Genomic DNA, 17,750 nt, shown 5'->3' with positions numbered 1-17,750 from the left:
TTGATTTTGAGTAAACTTGTTGTTTATGAGGATTCAGGTTACTTGATAAAGAACATATATTTGATATTTGGAAGTATGGCTTTTGTATTACTGTTTTACTGTGGATGAAGTCAATAAAACTGTGGCATGGAGTAGTGTGGAGCCGTTACTTGACCCACAGACAAGTACAGATCCGTAAATCCTATAATTATACTTAATCATAATTACCACCATTCATCATCTTACACATTTAAGACACAGTACTTTTCATGTGTCACTTTTATTTAAATATTTCCAGAATCAAACGGACACAGCTCATTGTTCTTAAAAAAACAATATCAACATGCAACATGTTTTGGTCACTGAACATTTCTAATACTCTAATGTTCTCATCATCAACCTGTTTACATTAAATCATTTCTATCACATCACAAAGGCCACGTTAGAGTTACAATATAAATTGCAACTGATATCTAGTAACTGAAGTATGTTGTTAAAGTATATCTGATGCCACACACACACACACACACACACACACACACACGTTCCCTTTGTGGTTGGTGTTGCATCTTAGCTTTCAAAGTCTAAGTTGAAATCCTTAAGGTGTTTCCTCCACAACACCCATTCTAAAATGTACTGAAATATCATAGACACATACAGTAAATTTTCAAACGTATCCTCTATGTTAATGTGCATTAAAAGCATTATAAGCAGTATAAAAACAAACAGTATCTACTGTACATAGCTTGTGAAACTCAACCTAAAAGTGCAGATTTGTTGAAGCTTTTTTTTTTGGCCCAACGAAGAATAAACGTACAAGCTGATCATACTCAACTCTGTTTTTGATGTGCTGTTCACTTATGAGCCTACTGACTGTTTATTGGTGGATGGTGTGGTCACAGTAGACCCCAGAGTGATACAACATCACAGGAATAGCCAGAGCACAGTGACTTAAGTGACAAAAGAGACAAAAGCAGCCGGATTGTATGGACATGATTGAGCTGAGAGACATATACAGTATGTATATACACACTAGGAGGAAAGCAGAGGAGAAATGCTTTACTCGCGGCCTCCTCCCACGATCTGGAGCAGGAAGCTGAACAGGTAGATGATGTCCAGGTAGAGGCTGAGCGTGGCAAAAACATATTCCTCCGGACTTATCGTGTAGCGCTTGTTTCCTAACAACAACTGGGTGTCGAAGGCTAGGAACTGTGGCATAGAGAGAGACGGATGGAGAAAACAAGTAGAGTAGATAAGTAATAGTACAAACTTCAGATGGACAATAATGAGGTTTTCATAATGTGATTCTCACCAGAGTAAAAACGATGGCTCCTAGCACGGCATAAAGGGCATGTAACCAGGGAACCTGCGGTGCAAAATAAAAGCATTACAAAACACCGTTAAGAAGGATAGCCGGATGCTAATTTAAGAAAAACAGAGCAGATTATCTGTGAGGCTAATCCCTTCTCGTTAATGCTCACATACAGCCAGCAGGACCTGCGGCATTAACCTGCAAACTGGTGTTTAACTCATCACATATCACAGCTGTGTCAGACTTCCTCTAGAAAGGTGTGCGTGAACTTACGTATCCAAAAGGGACGACAATGGAGAAGGTGATGGCACAGAGAAGCATGACCATGCACAGAGAGAACAGCACTCCCTGACAGGACGTGACGTCAATCTGCAGCAGGTGTGAGAGAGAAAAAAAAACGGATGATAGATTTATTTAGCTTGTTTTGGTCGTCTGACAGCAGTTTGAATTGTAGTTGAAGCAGTTTCTTCTCACCTTGCTCTGGAAGCTGAAGATGGTGACAGAAAGACACACCAGAGATGTGATTCCCAGACACAGAACCACTGATTTGGTGTTGTAAAAGCTGGAGGAAGAGAAGGAGTCCTTTTACTTTGGAAAGCCTCGGATGAGTTGCACTCAATGTCTTAGACACCCACGGAAAACACACGCTGACATCGACAATATTTACCTTGACACAAACCCCATCATGAAGGCCATGCTCAAAGTCTGAGGGAAACAGTGAAGATTATTACCACAGTTGTGTTGAGTGTGTGAATAAAGAAGAACTTATTCTGTTTTCATGTTGAGGAATACTCACAAAGAGAACTAACAAAATGATATTCCAAGGAAATAGCCTCCTGTTCAGGTAGAAAAAAGAAAAAAAACACTTTAATTTGCGAATGCATATCCACACAACATTATGTATGTGCTTTAATTAATATTTGGGTTGTCAGTTATGTTGCAAAGACACGTTACCTCAGCTCTCCACAGCAGGACAGAGCGATGTAGGTGGCAAAGAAAACAAGACTGTCAGAAAAGGGGAAGATGATGAAGATGATGATGAAGTAAATGAAGTCAGAGAAGACTATAATGTGAGCTGTGATGTGTTTTCACTTACTAAGACGCCATGTACAAGCTTGGATGAGTCTGGATAAAAAACCTCACGGGTGCACTGTAGAGACAAACAAATGTATTAAATTCATATATTAATCAAAGTGGTGGAAAGTAAAACATTTGAGTTACCGAAAGAGTAGTTACCAAAATGAGAAGAGAGCAACAATTGCCACGGTCACTAACAGCTGAACCATGAGAATGGCGTAGACCTGCAGGGAGACACACACATAGTGTCAGAGCAATGGAAGAGTAGCTATGATGTTGGTTCTGTACTGATGTCACTCGTTTACCTTCCGGATGAAGGTCCGCCGGATGTTCTTGTCGTCCCACGCAAACTGGGCCTCCATCTCCCCATAGCCTGAAGAAAGAGGTAAGGAAGAGACGTGGGAGGGATTATCTTTGTAGCAACATGAGAAGTAATCACAGGTTCCTTAAAATTATACTGCAGTATTAGTCGGACAAATGAAGTCCCTATGCAGAAGGCAGGTTTGACTTCTACTTATACTAACTTCTCACAACTTTTAAACTTGAACAAGTGCAATGTTATTAGGATTAATAGTCAAGATTACAAATTGGAAATGAAACAGTAAATGTAATGATAGTAAAAGAAGAATACTTTGACTCAAACATGCATATACTGTATGTAGTAAGTGGTGGAAGTGAGTAAAGAGATCAGTTTTTACCTGCAGTCGCCTCCTGATAGCTGGGGGGCTCATTATCATCACTCACCTGCTGGCATAGAAATACACTTTGTAGCTTTGTTACAATTTTTAATCAGATGCATAATAAGCATAACGGCCTTTGCATTCACTGTACAGTTCAACATAAATGTGTACTCTCACACACACACAAACCATTTGTTTGTTTAACTGAAGTCTATAACACATTTAATTTTGTTAAAGCTTCCAGCAGGCAATTTTCTATAACGGATTTGTCAACAAAACAGCCTCCATGTTTGATTAGTTCAAAGGATTAGGATGGAGTTGATGGGCCTCCATGTTTTCGTAGCCGGCATAGATAACACTACAGTGTAGGTACAGAGCCCAAATTAATCAACGCTCTTTCGAATTATATCTCCACTATCCTGACTCAAAGCCACGACTTTATAATTTGTGCCAAACAAACTTAACAGAACAATTACATTTCAATGCATTTTAAAATGTAATTGTTCTTTGTAAACAATCACTATATATAAGTATTACAAAGCTGTAGTATAACTGTAAAGCCAGAAAGTTAAAAACATACCTTTCCCTTCTTCATGATTTTTCCCTTTTACACCTTTGAGTTGCTGATGATGAGGAAGATTAGTCACGAGTAAAATAGTTTTCTTGTCTTTCAAATCCAAAAATATGAGCAAATCTCAGTTTAATAGGGTTTGTGTGGTCCAAAACACTGCGAGCTGCAACCATAAAAGGTTGTTTATAGATTAGTTGTTGCTCTGAATTTGTCTCCAGTGTGCGGATTACACTGAGGCTTTATAGGTCTCCATGCGGTTAATCTCTCTCTAACCCTGATCCCACGCCACCCCTATCCGTGGACCAGTGAGGTTGCTCTAGAAATGTTCAGGTAGTCCCAAAACATTGAAATGAAGCCAGACCGTACCACTACTGTTGCTAAACGGGGGTGTTGTTTATGTCTCCAATTGCTGGCACAAACCTCCTCAACAGTGTACCAGGACAGTTAGTCATCCTATAAGACTCACAGGACTTATATATCTGAATTACATATGCATTACATAACTATTTTTCTCCACTTGAGGGGGGAAAATGAGGGGCAGAGACATAGATAATATTTGATAATCTGCATATATTCATATTGTGTAGGAATATAATATCAAAACAAAACCAACAACCCAACCACAAGCACATGTGATGCTTAAATACACTAACATGTTGACTGACTTTTAGCAACACAACAATGATCTCTTGAACTTACTGTGTGACATCATGTTTTTGTGTGAGAGTTTTGTAACAGGCACATCAGACTAATGAGATTGAAGTTAAGGCCATTATGGAGCAAACACAGCCTTTACAAATAATGAGATTTACCATCCGGCCATCTTTGACCTACTTTTACTCATCGATTTGATGTTTTTTCTGCTTTGCCAAGAAGACAATTAGAAACAACCCTGACACGATACAGGGCTCTGACGAAATGGGATATTTCATAATTAGTTTTGTCTCAGTGTAGATCAAAGAGCGAGGACCCACATCAGACAACCACTGATCACATTTCATTGACAGCCAATAAAAATGAATGTGAAAAGTGTGCTGTATAGTGATACAGTGCAGTTATATCCATGATGATACAATGTCTGCTTAACAATTGATGATGGATACTTAAAGGTGCCAGATCCGAGATTGAGAACATTTCTGATGCCTCTCATCGGCTCTCAACATGTTGACGGCTTGGCAGCTCATAGCTACTGGTTCTAACAGCGCTAATGACGCTAACAGTGCAAACTACAGTGACTGAGTGAGTGCTGACTGAGCTACAACTGCCGTATGAGAGCCATGCATGCATGCATGTAGACATTACTCCACTATAGCTTTACATAGACACTAGTTGTTTGCTGCTATATTAATGCTCTGAATTTTCAATACCTCTCCTTTGATGTTTAGCGGGACATAACAATCTTTTACTCTGGCAAAAGATTTTTTGAAACCAATGTCTGGGTTTCCATCCATTCAATAATTCAATAATTCATTAATGCATTCAGACAGACTGACTTTTATTCCATTGCTAAAGAATATGCAGATAGCTTAGTACATTTCCTCCAATCCTCAGTCCATAAAACTCTCACTGCCACTTCCTTCTTGTAGCCACTAGATGGCACCAGCAGACAAGAGTATATTGATTAGTGTTCGCCGCAAGAAGGAACGTGTGTCAGACACATAGGCATGAACTTTCGTACTTAAATACCTTTGTCCTTTGGTTTTTTACTGGGGGAAAGTAAGCAGACCAGTGGACCAGAGGGATACAACCCTCTCATAGCAAAATGTCTTCTGTCTCTTTTACTTCTCATAGCGGAGCAAAAGAATGTTTGGTGACAATACATAAGCCACACTCACTTCCGAGAAATGATGTTGCTCCCTAATAATACAACGAAATTCCTGTAAAAATGGAAATTAGAAGATTTGCAATTCAATAATGACTGCTCAAACTCTGTCTGCTCATGTGATATAATCAAAAGCTCCAGATCAGCTACTTAATGGACCATGTGATTGTTTTGTCTCAGCTGAGAATGAACTTTAAAACCTCAGGTATGCGGGTCCTGGTCTAAGTCCTTTGAGATACACTTTGATACACCGCGGAGATGCTGACTCATTGTTGTCATTATGTTTGTTGTGCGATAATGGGAGATATTGATTGACAGAATGGACTTTTGGTTTCACTCATAGTGTCCCTGTGTCTACTAATAACAAAATAATGTCATGGCCAATATGTGCTCTTGTAGTTATAATCCTATCCAGTAGGTGGCACATGAAGACCTCGACACATGTCAACACCGAAATGACTGGAACACTGGTTTGGTCACAGCTCCAGCTGAGATTTTGTACTGTAGAAGCCTTTCAGTGTTTTTTTCTATTCTTCTAAAGCAGCATTGAGAATACAAGTTTGACTGTGTTGAAATGAATTAAGGGCAGTGAGCCGAGGGCTACTCATATGGTGCTATTGCTTAGAGTTAGTTAGTTTTACTGCCAGAGAATCACCTGATGCGGAGGTGATTTATTGCTTATTGGTGAATTAAAATAAATATGCTGGTGGATATGTCTCCTGATATTCATATGATGAGTCACATGTTCTCCTGAATCTTAATCAATATAATTACAGAGGAGCGAATATTTGTTTGAGCATGAATCCCTACTATTACAAATGGTAATGTATTTGTGTGATTTTAGCCGTAATTTAAGGCATCTATGTATAGATCTCGGATCTGACGTCAGTCCATCTCATAACAAACAATGACTCAAAATGTTCCCAAACATTTATACTAATATGTTTTTTCTTAGGTCTTCAAGCGGACTGTAGTGATCGCAGTGGTGACATCTTCTCCTTGTGCTGTCTGCAGCATTTTTATACTCTCATCTTGAATCAACCTCCAGTAAAATTGTCTTGTCAGCGCCTTTATATTATATTTGCATCGATCACTAAACAGACACCATCTTAGTGGATCGTCTCCCTCCCTGGAGACTTTTTGTCTTTGCTCAAAAAGTCGAAAAACACCACCTTGTATTTAGTGTGACATTCTTTGAGACTGCTTTGACCCGTTATCACACACTCAAATATAAAGTGGCGTTTCTTGTTTGTAATAAAGCCCCTACGCTGCAGCTCTCAGACCTGCAGCGTGATTGGCTGATTGCCTCTGTTGCTAGGCAACGGCTCCACGGTATGCCTTTGTAATAATACAGATGGTGGCGTCACATTAAAGTGAAAAAAAGATGAGGAAGGAAAAATGCTATATAACATTATTTAATAATGATACTCTATGGTGCAACCATAAAACATTTACAAAATATTCACAAGGTGATGCAGTCAGTCGACAACACATTTATTTCAATTATATATCTTTCAAATAAAAAGTTTATACTCTGTCAGGTTCAAATGCTGATTTCTCTTTTGCAGTCTGTAGAGCAATCTATTATGTGTGATATACATACGATAATTCAATACTAGCTTCATTTACATATCCAAGAATCTGCAAACTAACAAGGACCAAGAATAAAGGTTATGTACAAAATTTACAAGGAAACGCCTCAACATATATCCCATCAGACACGGTCTAAAATGACCAATAATTTCTCCCTGATTACCGCATACAAATACAATGCATTTACTCTCATTTCTTAAAAATGTTATACATTTCTCAATCACAAATGGGTGATTTTCATAAAGATTTCCCACATGGCGACATGTTGTGAAAATAGCTTAAGTCATATCAACGGGGCACCCTCCCAACCGTGTATTAGACATTTCTATTGCTATGTTATATATGGATTTATGAGAACTTCTTAATGTATGGAAAGTGCCCTTTACACATCGTAGCATGAATGTACAGTAAGAAATCATCGTCGGTGAAGGTTTGTACATGTTCCTTTTTCTCTGGGCGAAAGTGTGTGCTTCCCTCGTGTTAGCTTTGTGTGCTGGAATACAAGGACAAAGTCTGGTGAGGAACAACAGGCTCTCGCTTCTTTTTGGTCTTCAGCACAAACTCGCTGAGGGAGAGGTGGTGACTCGGTGGTTGGATGTTGACTCGGAAGCACCCAAGGAAGAACGTAGTCTGTGTTTTTAATGTTTGTTTTAGCAATCCTGGAACTGGAGGAAGAATTAGTTCAGGAGCCTCCCCCCTTCCTGCTGTGCCCACATCCTTCACTGATGTGTGTGTTTTTTTTTTTAATGTTCACTCTCTTATGGCATCAGACTGGGCACAGCTCCCACAACAACTGTCCATCATGCAGAGGCCAGTAGGCTGTATGTGGCAGGCCAGGCTCGCATTGGGGGAGCAGGGAGGCTCCCCAAAGCGGATACCTCAGGAAGCTTTTTGCTCGTTGAACTCAAGGATCTATGCGGAAAGCTAAAAGCTTGTCGGAGTGGTGGTTGTTCAGGGTGCGCAGGTCCGGCAGACGGAGCAGCAGCTTTGGGAAGAGGGTGCTATCATCTGGGCGGCGACTGGTGATGAGAGAGCGCAGAGCTTTTATTAGATTCTCCTGCAGTTGCTCCACTGCTGCCATCTCCACGATACCAGAGCGATCTGGAGAAAGGTGGGGGAGAGAAATAGAGTTTAGACACAACGAAATGTGTGCATACAGTATGTGCTCTGTGTACATGTATTAGTATGTCTGCTTACCAGCAGAAACCAGCACGACGGCCATGAAGAGAGCCATCTCGTCTGGCTCCAGACACAAAGATCCCAGCTTCTCGCTGAATTCAAACATGGCATCAAGTAAGGAGCCCATGCCGAGAGCCCTGAGTGATGCCAGCGAGTATGTCTGCCCATTAAGGAAGGTCACAGTCCTCTCCTTTGGGTCAAACAGTGAGCAGAATCTCACCATCAGAACCTGTGGACAGAACCAGACACGATCAGCATCAGAAAAACCCCTCCAAACGACAGAAAGGAAGTAAAGAAAAAGTCCCACAGTCCCACCAACAAAGTATTTTGAGCTGGAATGTACCTGGAAAGTGCCAGATTTGAGCAGCATGACCTGATCATGCTGGCTGAGAGACTGGAAGCCCGGGATGCTCTTTGCAAACTCCACTACTTCTTTAACAGCGGGGGTGAAGCACTGGGAGAAAGACTCCCACACCTCCTGACTGGAGCGACTGGCCGGAGCCACAGGACAGGAGTTGAGCGGACATGCCTGCAACACAGACAGGGAGAAGAGAGGAAAATAAGTATTATGGACTTTTTATTGATATTAAATTGACAGATATTAAAATATACTTAATAAATAAATAAAAAGTCTCACCAGCACTTTGGCTCCTCCGTTCAGCTTCCAGGGGCAGGGGCTTTGGTTGTGGGAATCACTGGCTGGGTAACTGTTGTGATTGGCTGAGTAGGATTGAGATGATAGGCGGCCGCTGACGGGGCACTGGTTCTGATTGGAGGAGAAGGTGTACTTGGCGTTGTCAACAATGGCGGAGTTGTCATTGCTGGTGGAGGAAACAGGGCAGCCTGTGGCGATGTGGTAGCTCGCCTGCTCCCCGTGGACTGTGTGGTGAGTCTGGGTGGCTGAGTGTGACAGTGACGGCTGCTGCTGCGCTGAGTTGTTGTGGAAAGAGGAAGTGCCAATGTTGCTGTTGCCAACGGCCATCTTGGGCGGCTTCTCGTCTCTGTTCATTAAGTTGCTGTGGTAAGACTGCGATATGGAGCCCACTCCCTCATTCGTCTGGTTGTGTGGACTGCAGGCGGCGTCGGATGGAGGCGACACCTCCATTTCCATGGAAGCTGATTCATTGAGACTGTTCATGTAACTCTGCATCTCGTCCAAGAGTCTCTGCTTCTCCCGCTTGGGAATACGCCCAAAACGCACAGCTGAGGAGAAGAGAGGTATCCTCTGTTAGCATTGATATCACTGCCAGCTCCTTACTGGCAGCATGTTAACTAACACATGTAGCAACATAAACACTCAGGCAGTTCAAATGATTGAACAATACAGAGAAACAACCACTCTTTGTTCTAATATGGAAACATCCGACACTCAAGCTGTCATTTCTATGTGGAGATATGGAGACTAATGCCTTCATCTCATTCGACTTCCTCAACCCCCCCCCCCCCCCCCCTCCTTTTCAATTCTGCACCTCCACTGACATCCCTATTTATAGCTGTATGCTACACCACCTCCCCCAGTCTCTCTCGCTCTGTCTTCCTTTCTGACTTCCAGTTGAGCACTCGATCTCTTATTTTCTGTGGAAGTAGGTCACTGGATCACCAACACTAAACACGACATGATTCCATTTGTAGAATGACAGCGGCAGGTGGGAGAGGTGAAGAGACAAAGGGTTGAAGGTTGTGAGAATTGGATGATAAAATTGATTTGCAAGCAAACATGTGATAAAAAAGGCTTTGAGGGTCTATAGTATTATTATGGGTTTGGATAGAACCAATAACTATATATTTTCCCTTTTATTATTCTAAATTAAAATATGGTTACCAATGATAAAGTTTACTTCCCTATTTTGTCTTTTTTAGGTCAGCTATAAATGTATGCTCCAGAAAAAAGATGATTTATCATCACCTAGTTTAGCTGTGTCCCGAGAGATCGGAGTCCTGCGCTGAAATGATGCAGTAGAGCAGATTAACTGAGTAATATTATTTCATATTTCAAGTCAAGCACTGTAGTTTTTTCAATAATAACAACAGGAGAGAATAACATTATGTCTCAAATGATTGATTGTTAATGTCAGCGTTGACAAAAAAAAAATAGGTCACATCTTGGTGGACGTGCAGGGTAATAAACAACTGTGCGCCCCAATTTCCCAAAATAAACTCCATTTGTCACAGTTTTTCCATGACTGATGACCACTGGGACTCTAGAGCTCGTCTTGCCATAAATCAGACAGCAGGGCAACGAGAGAGGACGTCAGAGAGAACGCAAGACAAGAGGAAGGGAATGGAGAGAGAAAATAGACAAGAAGATGAAGAAGGGAAAATGAAGTTTTGTGATGAGGAGCGAGACCTCCTTGTGAACTATTCCAACACTAAAATCTGAATTTGTCAAAAGCTACAGCAAAAACTGATTCTGATCACTGTCTCTCACCATCTCTGGACATGCCCACGGAGAGACACTTCTTAAAGCGGCAGTGCTGGCACCGGTTTCTGTTCATGCGCATGATGAGACAGTTTTCATTTTTCACACACATCTTGTAGTGGATATTCTGCTGAATACTGCGTCTGAAGAAACCCTAGAGAAGGCACAAGAAGAAGAAAAAAAGGCTTTAAAGAGTGTACTTTGTGGCAACATGTCGGCTGTGTTTGTACCCAAATAGAAATACATGACAGAATACTATTTTTGTGCCGTCTCACCTTGCAGCCTTCACAGGCGTGGACGCCATAATGGAACCCAGAGGCGATGTCCCCGCACACCTTACACAGAAGCACCATACCGCCGGTTTCTATGAAAGAAACAATAAAACATCATCAGAAAGAGAAATATAGTAATAGAGTGCTGACAGGTAAACCTAGAGGAGAACAGGAAGTAGGGAAGCGAGTGGGTACTTACTGGTGAACGTTCCTGTGAAACCACAAGGTCTTTTGGCCACTGTGGGATGGCTGTAGGTTGCGGACGACACCGTCGTTATTTGGGCAGCGGGAGCATTGTTTCCTTCAGGAAACTGGAAGACCAATTTCGGGGAAGGCGTCCCTCCCCTTCGTTCCCCTTTCTGCTTCGGGGGCCCAATCTCCTGAAAGGAGACTCCCTCTGGGGAGGAAGGCTGCGAGTGAGAGGAGGGCGACTGGGTCTGGTATCCACTTGAGGGGCTGCCAGGACTCGGGCTGGAGCTGCCGGATGAGCCAGCGTACAGGATAACACCACCTGGAGGAACAGAGAGGGGCACAAAGCTCAGTTTGCTGCTCTTCATCTGTGTCGTGTTCACATGTACAATGTGAGTGGGAGTGCTGAGTGTTGAGCAACGCTCTACTTTGATCCAGTGAGCTTATTTGGCAGACTTTCAAAAACACACACACACAAACCCCCTAAACATATTGAGACAAAAAAAAACTTCATCCGATTGAAGAATGGCGGCGCTAGAGCAACAACAACTCTGACATGGATACCTGTGTAGTCTTTCGGTTTCTATAGATAATCATGAAAAAAAAAAAAGAACGTGTTGCTTTGGCTAAATGTTATGTCTGATAAAGGAAGTTTTCTACAGAAGCTACATTTTTATGATACAATAGCCTACAATGTATTATATCCAAACAAAGTGTGTTTCAGGATAATATACATAGCAAATGTATGTGGAATAAGAGCCATTGTGCCACAGGCCATAAACAGGCCTTTGTCATCCAGTCGGAAATGCCCTATACCCCTCTACATAACACCCCCCCTCTCTCTGTTCTGCACACAGTGTTCTTCCCTGCGAGATAAAAGCCTGCCCCTCACGTGTAGGCTCAGCCAGCCAGCTCCCTGCCTGCCTTGCTTTCAGCATTGAGTCTTTCCTCCTCTCCCCTCCTCCCTTCTTCTCTATATCCTCCTCCCCTTCTTCCTCCTCCTCCTCCCCCCCTCCCCTCACTGGCTGCGGGCATGCAGACCCATCTATCCGCCAGCCACCTGACCGGGAGCTCACATGGACTCTTGACACAGTTCCCGCCCGGCTCACAAGGCTCTTTGCGCAGTCCCGTGTAGACAACAGCAGCAGCAGTACAATAACAAGCGCAAGGGCACATCACGTTTGGAACAGAGAGGGCTTTAATGCTGTGGCTACAGACGTAGAGCGAAGCAAAAGCAGGGCACAGCCACCTTAACCCTCTGTGTTCCACAGAGGCACCAGACAAAGTCACGTTGTTTCTGGGCATTATCTGTACACATTTAAATGGTTTTAATCAGTTTAATTCAATTTAATTATACATTAATATCACATCTGTTAAAGGATGGGAAAATAGCATATCCAAACTAATTCTCCCACTTGTATGCCAAACATGATTATTTTTAATTTAAAGTATCATAGTGATACAAACTAAAAACAGAGGTGGTAATGTCTACTATTGCAAACATTCATTTGATATATTTCTTCTCATTCCCATATGATGATCCTCAGAGTTTGCCCTCCTTTTTTATTTACAATTAGATCACTGTGTCAGCCGGGTGTCTAAATACCTTAGCATAAAAGTCTGCTAACCAAAAATATTTCCCATGTGAGGAGATGGCATGCTCCACATTCATTCATATCATGATGTGAGTCACGTTGAGACAGATAGAGATTTTTTACTGAATGGCACTGCTTTGTGACACGGCTTTTGTCAGATGTCTGCCCAGCAGTCATGTTAACAGAGTGGCAGTATTATCTCGAGTATAGAAACAAAATCCTTGGATTGTTTTCTCCGTCGGTTTGTGCTCGTTTTCCTCTCAAGAACCTTGAATCATTGGAGAAAAGGCGCCCCTCGCTTTCTCTCCAGGAGAAAACACGTGCCGCGTTTCTGTTTATCTCTAAGTGCCTCCTTAATTCTCCTGCTCACACGTGTCTACACTGAATGCAAAGTACTCTGGGCCTGGGGGTCTTGTGTGGTGGTGGGAGCTCCAATAACAGCCAGACTGTGACGCATTGTTCCTTGCGTGTAGTGTGTGTGACAAATATAAAGCTTTACGGGCATGTGAATCATCTGCAGCACTGTTACATGAGCTCCACACCCACTTTTCTACATTCACAATCGCATCTCCGCCCCCTTCCCCCGTAAAAAACATTCCAGAATTTGTCCCCTCCTAACCATTTCCTGGAATCTGGTTTGACTGGGTGCCAGAGCGAGCTCTGGGAATATAATCCCTGCTGTACTCAGGCACAGGTTACAACATGTGACCTGTGGATACACAGAGCCACAAGAAGTACAGAATAAACAACACAGCCCACCGCCCCTCCCTTCTGCCGGAGCTCCAGGAACATCCACTCTCATGTGTTCCCACCCCCAGGGCATGCATGCACGGAAGGTCAAATGTACAGGCGGCATGCGCATATGTCTGTAGGGGCGACACTCAAACTAGTTTGTACTCTTTCGTGTGAACATTTGCAACTGTGCATGGGCAGTAAGCCCTCCTCCACGTGAAACAGCTGGCCTCATGTCATGTGTCTATTTATGAGGCACTTTCCAGAGGGTTGGGTCTCTGGCGTCAGAGAACAGAGGGCAACATTTACTTTATATCCAAGGGTCTTTTATTGTTATATAAACATTTATTCATAACTCTATTGAATGTTTTTCCAGTTTGAACCTGAAGGAGTTGCGTAGTGCAAAAGGTAGGTATACCCACATATATATATATATACATACATATATATATACATATATATATATATATATATATATATATATATATATATACATACATACATATATACATATATATATACATATATATATACACATATATACATATATATATATATATATATACATATATATATATATATATACATACACACATATATATATATATATATATATATATATATATATATATATATATACTAGGAGTTGCAGTTTATACCCAATCCTGGGAGAGAAATACTATCTGACACCTGAATCCAGCTTGGCTTTTATTATGAATTAGCAAGTTGTGTGATTGTCTTTCAAGCTAACAACCAGAAGGAATCTGGTTTCAGGACTGGCATCAGAACTCAACATTAAGCTTATTGTTCCCATGAAATGAAAACACACTGCATGGATGACACATCGTTTTGATCATTACAGACCGTAATGTTCAGGCCACAGTCATGCTTTTAGGGTGCTTTTTTAAAATTAAACTACTAATACAACCACATTCTTAGCAGTAGTTATGCAGTTTAATTTTCAACCAATGAGGTTGAAGGGAGAGACTATGGTTGATTACTTTTTCCAGAATGTAGTGCAATGACAAAGTGAATAACACTAATCTAGACATTGTATCAATAAGTTAGGCTTTTTTTGCGAATACCTCTATTGCTCAATGTCTGCATGATAATGGTTAATTTTGGCATTCAAATTGTTGCTACTATACTACACTTAAAATGTGTGTGCGTGTGCGCCGGAACTGGTTTGTCCTGTCACCCAATTCCCGGTTTAAATGCAACCAAAAGTAGGTTAATATGTCCCTTTAGATACCAATAACATCACGTTTAATGTGGTCCACTATAACTACCTTTAAACATTTCAAACCAGTTATAGTAACCAGGGCAAAAGAAGCGGCTGCTAAACCTCTCTGACCCACTGACCAAGCTATCAGCGAATGAAGAGGAATCCCCGTGCAAGCTGAGCGCGAGCAGAGTGAGCTCGGTGGAGAGGGAACAACCGAGAGGGGCGGGGTGACGGGGAATCAAGTGCTGCACGTGGATTCTGGGGCTGTGCGCACGTGATGTGAGCTCGAGGCGCGGTAACTGCGTATTAAAAAAAACACACACTCAGGCGCATGATTCCTAGGGTGCACTGGATGAAAAGATATGACAGCCATAATGGGCATGCAGCAGCTCAAGGACGTCTTAAAATACTGTATGGTTCCTATTAAATTAATATGTATGGTGAAGTGACGTCCTATGTATGACGATGTTTTAATTCACGGTCTATGTCACTTAAAGGCTTATTACTGACATTGTATCTATTTCAATCGGTGTTGACCTGTAGCCTATATCAGCAGGGCAGCATTGCTTTTATGTGTTACTGGTCTGTTCTGGTCTATACTGGGACTGCTGTAGCAGAAATGAACACACGTTAGTATTCCCTGTCATGTTTATTAAATACAATACTTATAGGCTACCACTGAACCACGGTGTTAACGGGAAATAGTTGAAAACTGATATCATTGCATGTATATAATTATTCAGGTCCAGGCGCAACTGGGTTTTGACTCTTTTTTCAAGTCGTTGGTTTTTTATTTATTTGTGACTCCCTCCTATAGTCACCTCACACGTGTTTCGGAAAAAAAGTTACCCTTCAGCCAAAGACAAACAGCCAAGTTAAATTAACCAAACACTGCAACTAAGTAACACTTCACTCTCTACCACTTCCCTTTAATGCGAAACTAGAAACTTCGTCTGAACTAATGCGCAGAGGGACTGATTCACCTTGTCTGACAGTCAGTAACATGAGAATAAAGGAAATAATGAAATAATGAAAACGGGGCTTGGTCAGAGGGGCGTTTTGGGTCGCGCCTCACGTGAGTTTGTTTACATGCAGAGAATCGGAAGTCCGCCGCAGAGATTGGCGATAGAGGACTTCCCTCTCCGTGCGCTTCTCACTCTCCAAACTCTCAACTGTCTGCAGCCCAGAAGCACTTGGCAACGCGCCATCTGCTACACGACTGAATTACAGTCAAAAACGCACCCATTCACCACTAAATATATACTATAACTGAGCGCGACTGTAACAGTGGGTTTATTAACAGCTGTACTTTGTTTGAAACACAACAGCTTCAGTTTGGCGTAAATGGGAAATTACACAAGTACATAAAACAATCAAATGCATTAGACAGTATTTTAAAAGACAGGCAGTGGAACAGGATAAAACACAGAAGACATTATCGCATTGCTACGCTATGAATCTATCAATACATAAATAGATTGTGCTGATAATCATCCTTAGAATGAACCAATACATGCACTACATAAGAATAATATGTGAATATAGAGAAATGCATTGGCATCTGATCATATTGCACCATTTCCTATTTTTTCTATTATTGCTGTTTGGCACATGGAGAAAAAAACAATTTCTAGAGGATTCAGGCAAAATACACACATTTACATTATAAAGCGTACTTACCACCAGGACTGTGCTCCATGTTTCTTAGTAGGTTGATGTCGCTCCGTTGTTCCGTGCTGTGTTGAATTGTGGGCGTCTGATGCTGGACTGGCTGCCTGTGATCGCTACGGATGAGTTTCGTTGATATAGGTGAAAGAGTCAAAGGACTGCCAGAGTGTATCCAAAAAGCTCTGACCAACAGCAGAGTGCGCGGGGCACTGGGGTTGTTCAGAAAACCCGGTCAGCGAAGAACAAGAGAAATAAATATTCAAAAGGAAATTAGAGCAAATCTGCTCCAAAATAATGTCCCGAGGTGAAGAGACAGCAAAGGACAGCTCGACTCTCTCCGTCTGCACACCTATGTTGCCAGGTTGTGGTGAGATATCACTGTGAATGGCTTCTCTAAATTACAAAGGTCCTGACGCGTTCAGCTGCTTGCCATGTACAGTCACCATCAAAACATGACCGGAGTGGAAGTAGTTTAAACACTCCCCCACTCATCAATAAGCAACACGAGTCCTAAAATAACCAGCACGTTTTCAGGTGCCTGAGAAATGTGACCATTTTTTTCCTGTTCTCTTTTTGTAGTCCCGTCAACCGCTTGTCTCTCTCTCCCTCCCTCCCTCCTCCCTCTCTCCCCCTCCCTGTGTGTCACGCTCTCTGAAAACATTTCACCCGATTTTACCCCTCCCTTCCCTTCCTCGTGCCCCCGCTCTTTCACTCGTTCTTCGTCGTTCATTGGCCGAGAGCCCCGCGTGGAGACGGCACATTGTGCTCGTTCGACATTGGAATGCTGGTTAAAGCTCTGCAGCATGTGCGCATGGCATGTGAGCTCACGCTGCCCTACTGACACACATTTTATGCTAATGGCTGCCTGGGCTCGGGCGATAAGACAACGAGGAACCGAGGCGAGAGGAAGCGAGAGGTCTCACTCCTGCCTCCTCTCCCGACTTTTGTCGCAGTTTTGTTCGGTAAGGACAAACGACAATGGGCTTTACAGCCATGATATAAGTCTTTTTTTGAAAATGTCCGCACCGGGTTGTTATGCAGGTGGGTTGTATAAGCAAAGCAACGGTGATACGCCTATTTCTTTTCAAAGATGTCAATGGAAATGTTCTAGCGAGAGGTACAGCCTACATTTATATTATTTTACCTTTATTATAGATGTGTTTGAGCTAAACATGTTATGGAGCATGGCATGCTTTACTGGATGTAATCTTAATAAGACAATGATTAATAAAGATTTGTTAAAATAAAAAATATATATTTTATAATTCATTAATCTATTCATCATTTAAGACAGGAAAAACAAGATGGGTTCAAGCTTTATGGATCCCCAGGAGACAAATTTTGCATTTTGGCGCAAGAAACACGAGGCTACAGGTATATACATATAAACAAATCAAAATTATACAGTAAATTACCCCATACCAGTTTGCATTAATG

General features: G+C 42.0%; 2 protein-coding genes across 3 annotated transcripts; both read right to left on the bottom strand.

The window, feature by feature from the left end:
• Positions 1-945: 945 nt before the first annotated feature.
• faim2b (Fas apoptotic inhibitory molecule 2b) lies at positions 946-3,672 on the bottom strand. Of its 2 annotated transcripts, none has more exons than XM_068720303.1 (12): positions 3,629-3,672; positions 3,067-3,115; positions 2,674-2,741; positions 2,528-2,592; positions 2,388-2,441; positions 2,246-2,296; positions 2,088-2,127; positions 1,959-1,996; positions 1,766-1,853; positions 1,565-1,660; positions 1,292-1,345; positions 946-1,188 (listed from the first exon to the last, which is right to left on the bottom strand). In XM_068720303.1, the coding sequence occupies exons 1-12, from the start codon at positions 3,641-3,643 to the stop codon at positions 1,039-1,041; spliced, it is 768 nt and encodes a 255-aa protein (XP_068576404.1). In that variant the 5' UTR covers positions 3,644-3,672; the 3' UTR covers positions 946-1,038. The 2 variants fall into 2 exon arrangements, with proteins under 2 accessions (XP_068576404.1, XP_068576405.1); XM_068720304.1 differs by having other exon boundaries at positions 3,067-3,112; positions 3,629-3,643.
• A 3,168-nt stretch (positions 3,673-6,840) lies between these two features.
• On the bottom strand, positions 6,841-16,905 carry LOC137879442 (nuclear receptor subfamily 1 group D member 1-like). The gene is made up of 8 exons (XM_068720160.1): positions 16,326-16,905; positions 11,104-11,415; positions 10,908-10,996; positions 10,642-10,786; positions 8,851-9,416; positions 8,557-8,742; positions 8,232-8,442; positions 6,841-8,135 (listed from the first exon to the last, which is right to left on the bottom strand). Exons 1-8 carry the CDS (start codon positions 16,342-16,344, stop codon positions 7,939-7,941), a joined length of 1,725 nt encoding a protein of 574 aa, XP_068576261.1. The 5' UTR covers positions 16,345-16,905; the 3' UTR covers positions 6,841-7,938.
• Between the last annotated feature and the right edge of the window lie 845 nt (positions 16,906-17,750).

Source organism: Cebidichthys violaceus, unplaced genomic scaffold (genome assembly GCF_023349555.1).
Source record: "Cebidichthys violaceus isolate CVI_PGR_0920_01 unplaced genomic scaffold, fCebVio1.0.p SCAF_25, whole genome shotgun sequence".
Lineage (NCBI taxonomy): Eukaryota > Metazoa > Chordata > Actinopteri > Perciformes > Stichaeidae > Cebidichthys > Cebidichthys violaceus.
This window is presented reverse-complemented; position numbering and strand designations above follow the sequence as displayed.

Bases quoted from the DNA above. Each gene is read 5' to 3' on its own strand.
- LOC137879442 (XM_068720160.1), bottom strand. The intron at 9,417-10,641 runs GTGAGAGACAGT...TCTTCTCCTCAG, and splicing joins CGTGGGCATGTCCAGAGATG to CTGTGCGTTTTGGGCGTATT. The intron at 8,136-8,231 runs GTAAGCAGACAT...ACCTTTCTCCAG, and splicing joins CGTCGTGCTGGTTTCTGCTG to ATCGCTCTGGTATCGTGGAG.
- faim2b (XM_068720303.1), bottom strand. The intron at 2,593-2,673 runs GTAAACGAGTGA...GTCTCCCTGCAG, and splicing joins GGCGGACCTTCATCCGGAAG to GTCTACGCCATTCTCATGGT. The intron at 1,661-1,765 runs GTGAGAAGAAAC...CACCTGCTGCAG, and splicing joins TCTTCAGCTTCCAGAGCAAG to ATTGACGTCACGTCCTGTCA.